Source organism: Aedes albopictus, chromosome 1 (assembly GCF_035046485.1).
Source record: "Aedes albopictus strain Foshan chromosome 1, AalbF5, whole genome shotgun sequence".
In the NCBI taxonomy this organism is placed as follows: domain Eukaryota; kingdom Metazoa; phylum Arthropoda; class Insecta; order Diptera; family Culicidae; genus Aedes; species Aedes albopictus.
In genome coordinates this window covers 101,104,572-101,117,932 of record NC_085136.1, presented here as the reverse complement: position 1 = coordinate 101,117,932, position 13,361 = coordinate 101,104,572, and the positions used below count along the sequence as shown (strand labels likewise).

The window sequence follows — 13,361 nt, the reverse complement described above, 5'->3', positions numbered from 1 at the left end:
TATATATATATATATATATATATATATATATATATATATATATATATATAAATTATCAACCTAAACATCTCATATAAATGACAACAATAGTTTCAGGTTCAGTGAAATAAACATTTATCTCACATCACTAAGCAACGCCTATGCCCTCATACACCCCTACTAACGATCTGCGATCATCACGCATTCGTTCAAAATTTTATTCGACACGACAAGTTGAGAAAATATAAAAAAGAACTATACAGACTTGATTCACTCACCGATTTTAATGTGCTCAACCGTTTCGTCGGCATCGCTGTTGTACGCGTAGAGAGCACCAAAATTGGCGCCCAAAACGAGCAACACCAGCAGCAGCATCCTCCACATGCTTTTCCTATTAATCATTCTGAGACCGCTGCTGGCATGTGTTCTGCTCCCTCACGTATTTCGCCCGACACACACACGTTCCACACCGGGAGGAGGAAAATAGGTAGGTACTTTTCGAATTTTCACCAAAACGACATCGGAACGGCCACCGAACAATTTCGCGGGATGGTGACAGTTGACAAACTTTTTTTTTGTCGTCGCTCAATCTCTATTCGGTTGCGTAACTGGTAGTAATCGTCGATTAGGAACTTTCGAAGTTTTGATCTATTTTCAATTGATTGATGTTTTGTTTATACACCGGCGAGACACCGACTTTTGATCGTTGTTGTCAAACAAATTGATAGCGTTGTTTTTATTTACACATCAACATCAACATTCAAGCAAATTTCCCCCTTTCAAGACAGACGATCTTCTTTTTGCTTCGGAATTTTTCTTCGTTTTCAAGTGAACCACTCGAGATTTTTCTCGTCCACTTGAAATCACTTTTCACGGCATTCCACCGCAATTTTCACCTTATTTTCACCACCGTAGCAATCATCTGCCTTCAATTGATAAATTTACAACATTTTAGATCACTTTTATCAACTTTTCCCCCCAGGAAAATGCGATTTTCCAAACCGAAGCGCGCACGTTTCAACCAGCGAGCAGAGGAAAATTTTCACTTCTGCCTAGGACGCACGCGTGCGACACTTTTCTCGTGACAACTTTTCACGGCGGATCTCGACAGTCAACTGATGTTCGCATCGTGATCGTTGGAGGCAGATGAACAGAGACGGATGGATGGTTGGCTGTCTGTCTGTCTAGCCGGTGTCCCATATTCTTTCAGTCATGTTAGTTTCAATGGGAGTCGGTACGGAAGGTTAGTCGGTGCGGGTGCTTATTTTTGTATTAGATTTATGAATAACTTTGCGTCACCTAATACGTTCTAGTCTATGCTCACGTCATTTTTGGGACATACATTTAGGTCGACGCCTGTTTTTTACCCTTCTTACACCCATAAGAAGGGTATAAATATCGCTCGAATAACCGACTTTCGATCCGAGGCCCGGAGGGCCGAGTCTCATATACCAATGAACTCAGCTCGACGAACTGAGCAAATGTCTGTATGTGTGTGTGTGTGTATGTGTGTATGTGTGTATGTGTGTGTGTGTGTGTGTATGTGCGTTACAAAAAAAAGTCACGCACGTTTCTCAGCCGTCTGTCAACCGATTTGAGTTCTCTTGGAAGCAAATGAAAGCTACTACATCCTAGTAGAACGCTATTGATTTTTTTTTCGATTGGACGTTTGGTTACCGAGATATCTCTCGAAGAGTACTTATGAATCATACTTCTAAACTTTTTAAGATTTTTGACCAAGTGTATCATAATAAATATTTCGGCCGTTTGTCAATCGATTTAAGTTCTCTTGGCACCAAATGAAAGCTACATCATCCTAGTAGATCACCCAGAAATTTTATTTCGATTGGACATTTGGTTACAGAGATATCTTTCGAAGAGTACTTAGGATTTATACAACTAAACTTTTTGAGATTTTTGACCAATTGTATAATAATAAATATCTTAGCCGTCTGTCAACCGATTTCGGTTATCCTGGCACCAAATGAAAGCTACAACATCTAGAAGAACCCTATACAATTTCATTAGGATTGGACATTTGGTTACCGAGATATCTTTCAAAGAGTTCTTGGGAGTAATACAGGTTAACTTCTTGAGAGATTTTTGACCAAGGATACCATAATAAATATCTCAGCCGTCTGTCAACCGATTTGGGTTCTCTAAGCACCAAATGAAAGCTACAATATCCTAGTAAAAGACCCTGAAATTATATTTCGATTCAACATTTGATTACTGAGATATCTTACGAAGAGTATTTCAATAAATTCTTTTTTTTTTAATTATTATATGCACTTGTTATCTTGCATTAGTTTTTGACCAGTCTATGGTCTATTATTTTTCAATAAATAATGCCGACCTCATACAAAGTGTATACTAGCAGGTTACTGTTTTCAACAAAATTATAAATAACAAATAATAAATACACAGGAATTCTATGAAAACTAACAATATGTTAAATGAAAGCTTTGAATTCATATATTGTAGGAAAAATGCAAGAACCGGACAGAAATATTTATAATGAACCTTACAGATTTAAATTACAATAGCTAAAATAACTAGCCAATGCTAAAACTGATGAACATAGTAGATAAATCACTTTTGTCCTTTTTACACCATAACCATGAATACCAAGTACAGTGACGATTCGTTCGTTGAGAACTCGTTAGATGGGCTGTCTCGATGGTTGAATGTTCACTGGTTGGGGCAAAGCCCAACTAAAAAGCATTGTCAATGTCAAAATAGATGTCAAAACGAGTTTTACGTCTGACCGCCGTCGCATCACAGCTCCTGTATACAGAACGTTTGCGCAAGTATGTGAGTGTTTCGTGATATATTTCTCGTCACTTGCGTGTGTCTAGAGCATTTTGATCAGTTGTCAGTTGCCCCAACGAACGAACACGATTCGCTAATCGGGACGCAATCGTGACCCAACCAGCGAATCCGGACTGTACTTCGTAGCTAATTTAATCGACTGATTAAGAGATATTAGACAAAGTGTTTCTCGATGATTTTCTTACCCATTTGTTAATCGATTCAAGATATTTTGGCAGTTAACAAAATATACAATATTCCAGAATGTGTAAGCTATTTTTTAAACATTCCATTCTAGGAGGTGTCTGGCATTTCTGGTAGTTTAGTCCATGATCCATGATGCTATTTTGGAAACCAATCCACTAGATGCCAAATCCACAATATTTTCTAGAACTTTTGGTCAATTACACATAATAAATATATTAAATACAAATAATACAACCTCGAATACAACAATAACACTAGTTTACAGAATTTTTAACTCGGTAAGCTGATGATCATTTTTGTTGTGGAATCATGCCCTGAGTTCGGAAACGCGAAGGAAAAAAATTACAGTAGAGCGGACATTTTTTCGACTTTCCATACAATGTTGATGATTTGAAATCGATTTTTCTTCTATTTTTAAGCAAAGTCGCTCAATTCAAACATCTCATTCTCCGTAATCAATGCTCCGATTAACTCACCAATGTAACTCGCCAACATATGATATGTCAAAGAAACGTTGAAAAAGAATTTTTAAATTGTTTTTTTTTTTTCTAATTGAAAAAAATATATTTCTTCATATATTTTTAGAAATGTTGCTAAAATTTAAGGAGATCGTCCCTAAAACTTGCCAATATCTTGAATTTTATCAATCTCACGCAAAACCTGCATTCAGATGATCGAATGGTATTATATTCAGCTTTTAATTTATGGAAAAATATTTAAAATTGGTTGAACAAAATGCAAGATATTTGAATTTAAGTAAATGCCATATTTCAAAAAGTTGTAAAACTCGATATTAAGCTAAAACTCTAAAACTGTTCTAGGCTTAGTGTACCAGTTATGGCTATAGTACCTCAAATTCGCCATAGTTGATTTTCACCCTTTAAAGATACAAATCAACAAGAAAAAAATCGTGAACAACAGATCACGATCACAAATGATGATTGCAATCATTCAAACTTCACAATTTGCTCAAATTATGGTAGAAATAAATAATTTTCCTTAACTTTTCGGCCTCCTTGCACCCTATTTCGCCATAGTGTACCAGTTATGGCAACTCCCATAAGGAATGCATGTAAATAGTGCGAAGTGGAACCCAAATTAACAAATGTGTCCATAACTGGTACAGGGTTCCTATCATTGGCACACGCCGTAATAAATACTAAAAGTAGTTTTGGCTCCGTTTTTATATTTTTCATGTAAAGTATGAAAACTAATCAATCATTTGACTTATTGTTTACATTCGTTGGTCTTCTTCTTATTTTTGTAGAAATGGTTTTTCTTAGGTAGTGCGATAACTGGTACAGGCACCCTACTTAAAATTTTTTGAAGGTCGGTTTCGAAATCAGCGCTAAATTGTGCTCCAAAAATTTTGGTCGTTGACAGAAGTTCACGACTTTCATTTTATTTTGTAAACTAGTGTAATTTTAATAAGTGTAAGAAGGGTTCTGTTCACCATAGGTGGATTAAATCGGGTTTTTTTTAAATAACTGTTCTGAATGTCATACTTTATTAAAATTGATCATTATCATGACCAGATCAGAACAGATTAAAATGCATTTTTACAAAATATGTCAATATAGTTAGCAACACTGACCATTTAGAATCAGCTTGAATGGCTTATGTGGTATGATGAGGGGATCCCCACTTATAATTTAGCCATCCCATACAAAATCGGTTTAGTGAATGTCGTAATGATTGGTGGGTAGAGTAAATGCACTACACGCTAAAACTGCTCAGCACTAAAATGTGTAAGACCTACTCATAAACGCATAATTTCGATACCGCTCATAAAATGTGTAAGAGTTACACATTCACTAAATCTGCTCGAACACTAATCTAGATGTGAAATGGCTATATTTTTTGGTTCGCTAAGGTCAATAATAAACCTAGCTAGATTGCCATACAATAAATTGCAACTTTAACGATTTTGTGGACGCAGGAGCAGATTTAGTGAATGTGTAACTCTTACACATTTTATGAGTGGTATGGAAATTATGCATTTATGAGTAGGTCTTACCCATTCTAGTGCTGAGCGGTTTTACTGTGTAGACTTTGCCGCTGCTCTAGTTTTCGTCCCCTCCATACATATTCCATTTTTTATGTATGAAGTGGCGAATATTAAAGCAGAACTTTTGGGGGGCGAAGGCTAGTGTTTTTACCGTATTACAATATATAGATTTCTAAGAGATGAACCAGCCCAAGGCTGAAAGTCTCTAAAATAAAGCGAATTAAATTGAATATAGATTTCTGTATTAAAGAATCATATCTGCAAAACTAAAAACATACATCTCGGGCTTTTTGATATGTTACGCCGAATTTTCTAAATTTGTTGAAAACAACAAATATGATGAATTGATTACGGCACTGATTGATTCCGTTCTTTTTGTTTTCAAGCGCGCTCACATCTAACAAAAAATCAACAAAAATACATAAATACCAAACTATTGCGGATTTTTTGAAAAATTTCCACTTTGCGGTAGCCGCCAAGTTCTACCGCAGCTGTCAAAGTCCTACCGCAGCCCTGAAAATCATCATATCATTGAAACAGATGGTCTAATCAAAGTATGCTTGCAATGTGAATTGCTCTGGGAAGCAACAACAAACAATGATCATCGGCGTCGTATCCAAGGCATCTTTGACTCGTTTGATGATAACTCAGTGAAAATCAGTAGTCTGACAGCTGCGGTAGCTTTTTCAATCTTCCGTAAAACGGAAATTTATCTCTAAATTAGCAATAAATGAACATACATCTAAACTTTTTAAGATTTTTGACCAAGTGTATCATAATAAATATTTTGGCCGTTTGTCGATTGATTTGGGTTCTCTTGGCACCAAAAGAAAGCTACAGCATCCTAGTAGATCGCCCAGAAATTTTATTTTGATTGGACATTTGGTTACAGAGATATCTTTCGAAGAGTACGTAGGATTCATACAACTAAACCTTTTGAGATTTTTGACCAAGTGTATCATAATAAATACTCTGGCCATCTGTCAACCGACTTCGGTTATCCTGGCACCAAATGAAAGCTACAACATTCTAGTAGAACCCTATACAATTTTATTAGGATTGGGCATTTAATTACCGAGATATCTTTCAAAGAGTACTTGGGAGTAAGGTTAACTTTTTGAGAGATTTTTGACCAAGGGTACCGTAATAAATATCTCAGCTGTCTGTCAACCGATTTGGGTTCTCTAAGCACCAAATGAAAACTACAATATCCTTGTATAAGGCCCTGAAATTTTATTTCGATTCGACATTTGATTACTGAGATATCTTACGAAGAGTATTTCAATAAATTCTTTTTTTATTAATCTATTCACTTACTTGTTATCTTGCATTAGTTTTTGACCAGTCTATGGGAAATTATTTTTCAATAAATAATGCTGACAAAGTGTATTGTTGTTTTCAATAAAATTATAAATAACAATTTACAAATATACAGGAATTGTTGGGCGATAAACGAACCGGTTGATTTTGTGAACTTTATTCCACAAGTTGGGTAGGGAAAGGGTTACAAAATTCCTGTGAAATTGCGGTAGTTTTAGTTAGAATTATAGGTCATTATAACAATTATTTCCCTAGCTTACTTTTGGTGATCCGTTATCGCAACCGATATAGTTTTCAGGGTCGAGAAACAGCGTTGACAAATGCCTAATGAGTAGAACGACTATGAGCTTAAAATCTCATGAGTTTAGGTTAATTTGTCCTCACCGCAATTCACTTGGGTTTGATAGGTATTTATATAATCCCGGACTTTGGAGATTTCGCGAATATCGTCTACGTACCTACAAGCTGTGCATGTTTGGTTAATTAATTGCATGTTCTGTTTAGGCTAAGTTCTCACCTTAAGGATTGTATATCTAAAGAAAACTTGCCAAATGCAACTGATAGAATACCTAGGTCGTATGATTTCACTGCAAATTATTTGGCATAAGTATATAACAGTAGTTTAGCACATTATATCATAATGCATTTAGTATTAGTTTACCTTACTTCAACCGTGTAAACAAATGGAATATTAATAATTGGATAGGCTTTTAGCTTAATTTCCTAATTCAACAGCTATTCGATTTAGGAGCTATCATCACTTTGTTTATGCTAGATCTACGCTCTATTGTGTTCCCACTCTATGACCTTTGACAAGTTCGACAATCCTCTTCAAATGGTTAGGTGTGGACACGTTCACGTTCATAGCATTGGGGACGTTGGGGCTCGTCGAATCTCTGGACGTGGCGGAATCAACACTCCCCCCCGGGATGCACCGGTGGTTATCCAGAGGTGTATCGTTATACGCGCCCACGTCAAGTACGGCGAGCTTCACGGCTGGACGCTCATATATGCCGCTTGTAGTCTGGACGGTGGCCCACCTTACTTGACCGTCAACTCCGCACTTCGTAGATATTATACGTCCCTTCGGCCAACAATTGCGCGGATGGCTTGGATCCACAATGACAACTATGTCGCCAACTTCAATGGGCTTTACTGGGTTAAACCATTTGGTTCGACGTGTGATAGTCGGTAGGTAATCTCGCAACCATTGGGTCCAGAATTGGTTGGCCAAGCTCTGAGAGAGGTGCCAACAGTTTTTGAGTGCCGCGGGGCTACTGTCAAGAGGCACCCACGATCTCAAACCATTGGACGATCCAAGTAGAAAGTGGTTTGGGGTGAGTACCGGGGATTCATCATCTTCCACCGGGATACTTGTTAGCGGCCGGGAGTTGACCACATTTTCCACTTCGATGAGAAGGTTCTCAAGAACTTCATATGACAGTGAACGGCTCGGCAACAGCTTGTTAAGATTTTGCTTAACCGTGCGAATTAGGCGCTCCCATGCTCCACCCATATGCGGGGAGGCTGGTGGGTTGAAGATCCATGTAGTGTGGGGAGTCGTGAACTCGGTCTTTAACCGTTCAAAGTCAAGATTCTCCATAGAAGCCTCCAACTCCTTGCTAGCACCCCGGAAGTTGGTACCTTGGTCACTATAGATGACTGCCGGCGTACCCCTCTTACCAATGACGTTTCGTATAGCCATAATGCAGGAATCGGTAGTGAGAGTGTGAGCGACTTGCAAGTGGATGGCGCGGATGGTCAGGCAAGTAGCTAGTAGTACCCAGCGTTTCTCAGTTTTTCGGTTGGCGGTGACTAATATCGGACCGAAGTAATCCACCCCCATATGCGTGAACGGGCGAGAAAAGGCAGCAAGACGGGCTGCCGGAAGGTCACTCATTGCTGGAGGCTGTGGCATTGCCCTATCATTCATGCATTCCTGGCACTGCTTACGAATTGTGTTGTATGTGGACTTCAGACGTGGGATTCTGTATCGTTGGCGAATCTCGTTGAGAACAGTGTTGTGGTTTTGATGATGATATTTGCGGTGATATTGAAGCAGAATCAGATGTGTGACATGATGGGTACGAGGAAGTATGATGGGATTAACTGCGTCGTAGTCGATCATCGGGCAGGCACCAGTTCGGCCCCGAACCCTTAATACGTCGGATTCATCGAGAAAAGGGCAGAAAAAAGCAATAGAACTGCTCTTGGGTATACTTTGCTTATCCGTTTCACACAAGCGATTATTAAAAAGGATAGCCATTTCTTCTGCGTACTCGTCACTCTGGGCAAGGCGATACAGAAAGTTCTCTGCTCTTGCTAACTCCTGCTGCGTCAACGGTCCTCCGGTTCGTTGCTTCGTCATCCGCCGAGAATTGGATATATACCGGAACACGAACGCCGTTGTACGTAGTATGGTGGTCCAATTCGAAAAATTCTGCGGGTTTATAATGGATTCGGTCGTAGAAACGTGCACTAACAGATGCGCTCTAATCTCTGTGTCCGTCGGTCCATGATGGGAGGGAGATGGCCACTCTTCTTGAGGTTTTCGTAGGAATTCCGGTCCTTGAAACCAACGGCTGGAGGCACTGAGATTAGGTTGGCGCGTCCATTTGGTTCCTTCGTCGGCTACGTTCAGTTTGGTTGGAACCCAACGCCATTCTTTCGCATCAGTCGTCTCCAAGATGTCGCTTACCCGGAATGCTACAAACTGACTGTACCTTCGATGATCGGAGTTCAGCCAGCAAAGGACATCCCTTGAGTCGGTCCAAAAGTAGCGTTTGCTTACCGCAACAGACAATGACCGGGCAACGCTGTTTGCTAACCGAACACCAAGAATACTGGCTTGCAGTTCTGAGCGGGGAATGGAGAGAAATTTCAGTGGAGCAACTCTGGTTTTTGCACTGACGAATGCGGTCTCTGTAACGTCTCCTTGTTCGAACCTTAGGTACACAACCGCAGCGAACCCGCTCTCACTCGCGTCAACGAACGTGTGCATCTGAATGTTGCAGCTGCTATCCATTGACACTGAAAGTCTATAACACCGTGGAAGCTGGACATTGGCTACTTCTGGTAGAACTTTGAGCCAAACCAGCCACTTCTGGAACTGTGGTTCTTCAATAGGGGTATCCCAGTCAATCGACGACCTCCATATCTCCTGCATCAGTACTTTCAGGTACATTAGAAAATGCGAAATGAAGCCTAGTGGGTCAAACATCATCATTAGCGTTCGAAGCACCTCGCGTTTGGTAGGTCGGCGGCATCCAGAGAGCAGGTCCCGGTCGTATCGTTGAGACACCTTAAACGTGAAACAGTCGGTGTTTGTGTTCCACCAAAGACCTAATACTTTTTCGGTGAAGTTTTCTTCTTCAGCCCCGAGGTACTTCTCTGTAGAAGTGTCTTCCTGTAGGGATTCACGGACAATCAACGAATTGGATAACCAGTTTCGCATTTCAAAACCTCCTGCGGCGTGAATGCGTTTTACATCCTGTGCTAACTTCACCGCTTCCTCCTCAGTTTCGACGCTGGCAAGCATGTCGTCGACGTAATGCTTTTTCACAATAGCTTCGACAGCTTGCGGAAAATCGGCTTCGAATCGTTTCGCATTGATGTTTTTGACGTATTGAGCTGTCGTGGGCGAGCAGCATGCACCAAACGTCATCACTGTCATAACATACACATTCGGCGCGCCACCTTGAATATCTCCTTCCCAGTAGAACCTCAGACAATGTTGATCTTCCTCCCTCATCAAAACCTGGTGAAACATGTCCCGGATGTCTCCGCATACCGCAACTCGATACTCCCGGAACTGAATCAACACAGTCAACAGGGACGTTAGCTGGTCCGGTCCCTTCAATAGAACCGAATTTAAAGAGATCCCATGAGCTGTTGCTGCTGCATCCCAAACCAAACGCAGCTTTCCTGGCTTGTTGGGATTATAAACTGGAAACACTGGCAAGTACCACTCGCGCGGATGTCGGATCTTCAGCTCCTCACTGGTCAATTTACGGACATACCCCTTCTGGACATAATCAAACATTTTTTTGCGTAGAGCCCCCGCTAGTTCCTCGTCTTTTTCCATCCGACGCTCCAGGCACTCCCATCTTCTCAAGGCCATCGCCTTACTGTCGGGAAGTCGCACAGCGTCGTACTTCCAGAGAAGACCGGATTCATAATGGCCGTCTTTGCGGTATGTTACTGCTTCTAAGATCTCCATCGCACGCTGGTCGTCTACGGAGAGTAATTTCTTTTCAGGTTTGGAGATTCCCATGCTGTCAAGCGCGAAATAGTTTTTCATTGCTGTGTGGAGACTTTCATCAGAAGCCTCATTGCACTCACACACTTGTACGGCATGGTAGTTGATGTGACTTTCAGAATGTTGGATTGATGAACAACTCCCGTACACGATCCACCCTAAACGTGTTTTGACGGCGATCGGTTCAGATGGCTTGCCTTCTCGACTTTTGAACGCATGTCCCAGCTGTGCGTTGTCTAGTCCGATCAGTATGCGTGGGCTCACATCAATGTAGGAATCGAAGGGAATCCCAGCGAGATGCCTATATCGACTTTGCATCTCGGAAGCAATCAGGGTCTGAGGCCTAAGTTTGAGCTCCTTTATAGTCCGAACATCCGCGAGTTTATGCCTCTGGGATGTATTTCTTGAAGGGGAGATAGCCACATCCACTTTTTGAGAATTGTTCTCCATTCTGCTGGTATCTCCTGTCCATTTCAAGCAGAGGGCCGTCTGAGATCCTTGCAGTCCAAGCTCCTGCGCAAGAGAGTGCTCCATGAGTGAGAGTTCGGATCCGTCGTCGATAAAAGCGTACGTTCGAACCGTCTTCGCAGGACCGTGGAGGACTACTGGAGCAATCCGGAACAAGACATCGCTTGTCTGAGTTTGATGGATATTGCAGCTGGAATTCGTTGCCGCTACTGCTCCGGTGTCGCTTCTTGATTTCTCGCTATGCAGCAAAGGGTGGTGCAAATAAGTGCACCCGTTGATTCCGCAATTGTTTTGTTGCCGACATGTGCCTTTATGTTTACGCAGGCATTTACGGCACAGCTTCGCTTCCCGTATTACCGACCACTTCGACTCGTAGCTCAGTTCGCCGAACCGTTTGCACTTTGTGATTGCCGGACAAGAACCCTTGCATACGAAGCATTCTTTGAATGGTTCTCGTGTTCGGTCTCGCGTATCTTTGATAGACTCGGAGTGGACGTTGATAAACGCGTCTTTCTTGTTACTGCGACTCCGTGGAGCAGTGGAGCATGTCTGCATTACCGCGCTCGCGTCTTCCGCCATGGAGTATAGCCAGGAACTGAAGTCTAGGAGATTTGGAGCCGGATTCCCTCGGGTATACTTGGCCCAGTCCAATCTTAGCGCCGGTGGTAACCTTTCAACCAGTTCGAACTTCAACGAAGCATTATATACGAAGTCTCGTACGCCGCATACTTCTATTGTTGCCACAAGGTTTTCGACAGTGAGTGCAAAATTGACCAGACTCTCTAGTCGATCTACTTCCGGGGATGGAAGTGAACGAATTTTCCTAATAGCTGCTTGCACGATCGCTTCTGGCCTGCCGTAGAGCATCTTCAGCGTTGAGAGAACCCCAGCCACATTGGAAGGATGTAGCAGGCGGCTCTTTACGGCATCTAGTGCCTTTCCTTTCAAGCACTTGCGTAAACGCAGCATGTTTTCTTCATTAGAGAAGCCGCACATCTGCGTTGATGAGGTATACATGGAAAAGAACAGAGGCCAATCCTCAGGGTTACCTGCGAACTCCGGAAGGTCTTTAGAGACCGCTTGTCTTGCGGCCAGCTGGCTCCGGTTGAGAATACAAACGGTCTCTTCCGCATGGATCGGTTCTGGTTCCGTTGCCGGACCGGTAAGCCGTGGACGCGTGAGAGACTGCGGTCTCGCTGGAGGAATAAAACATTGCGCTGCTGGGTTGATTGAATGAACCGTCGGCCGCGTCTGTGGCGTGGAGCGTTGCTCGGGAGCGAAATCGGGAATATGAAATGTATTTCGCTGCCCACCCTGCGAAAAATGTGGCTGGCCTGGCTGTCGTTGGTCGACTGGTACTCGCTGTTCAGTAAGTACAGCCGGAAGTCCATACTCTTCTTGCAAATCCTCCTCGACGACGCCGGAATCTTGGGCTGCTTCTCCGCGTTCCGTGTCTCTGACCCATTGCGAAATTTTAGACATTTTCTCGAGATCCTCGTCGTCGAAATCTGTCTCGCTGTCGCCTTCGCACTCCTCCAAGATTTTAAACTTCTCCTCCAAGAACTTCTGCTCCAACTTCTTCTGTTCCTCAAGTTTCTGCAACCGCAAATCCAGCTTCCGTTTTTCGCTTCGTTTGCTGCTCTTCTTTCCGCATGATTTTGTTTCGCCGCTGTTCATTGGGGGTGGATTATCTGCCTGTACCACAACTCGGACGTCTTTGGGAGGGACTACCTGCTCCGTCTCGTACGGTGCGGATGAGCACACTGGACAGACCCAACTGATTTCGACTGTCCCTTCGGTAACTTCCACGCACGTAAAGTGAAACCATCTCTCGCAACCATCACACTGCACCATTCTACTATTGTCACTATCTGCACACAACTCACAACTTCTGTACCGATTTGGACGCGCGCGACGGAACGGATTACGCCTGACAACGACCTTTCCGCGTAGATTTGACAGAGATGCCCTTCTCGCATGCTCGGCAATCGAAGCCGTTTGCTTCGGAATTGCTCCTTTAGAAATAGGTTTATTGGCAACGTCAACATTTACCTGCGTGGTAGGAGGGGGTTTCCTGCCTTTACTAGATCCGTTGAATTGTTGACCGCTACCGCTGCAGTGCGCAGTGCACCGACTCCCTGGTTCGTTATGTCCACTGCTTCGCTCATCGCGACCGCTGCTGCATTTGTTGCACTTGCGACAATGGAGATGTTTCCTGGAGTACTTACTGCGGTCAAGGGTATGGTCACTCTAGTTGGGATTACCGCTGCCGCGCCTGTGGTGCTTGTTCCTCCTTCCCGGTGATTGTTG

The 13,361-nt window shown here is 42.5% G+C and overlaps 2 protein-coding genes across 3 annotated transcripts in view; both read right to left on the bottom strand.

Annotated features, from left to right (window-relative positions):
• Window positions 1–1,128, bottom strand: part of LOC109398394 (glutamate receptor ionotropic, kainate 2) — a 95,328-nt gene extending 94,200 nt beyond the window's left edge. The window contains exon 1 of one of the 2 annotated variants that reach the window (XM_019670740.3): window positions 258–1,128. In XM_019670740.3, coding sequence (XP_019526285.2) covers window positions 258–381 — 124 coding nt within the window. In that variant the 5' untranslated portion in view covers window positions 382–1,128. The remainder of the gene's footprint in view (window positions 1–257) is intronic. The other variant, XM_029854633.2, reaches the window with a different exon arrangement.
• A 5,981-nt stretch (window positions 1,129–7,109) lies between these two features.
• Window positions 7,110–12,905, bottom strand: LOC115269391 (uncharacterized). The gene has a single exon (XM_062854735.1). It carries the CDS (start codon window positions 12,903–12,905, stop codon window positions 7,110–7,112), a length of 5,796 nt encoding a protein of 1,931 aa, XP_062710719.1.
• Between the last annotated feature and the right edge of the window lie 456 nt (window positions 12,906–13,361).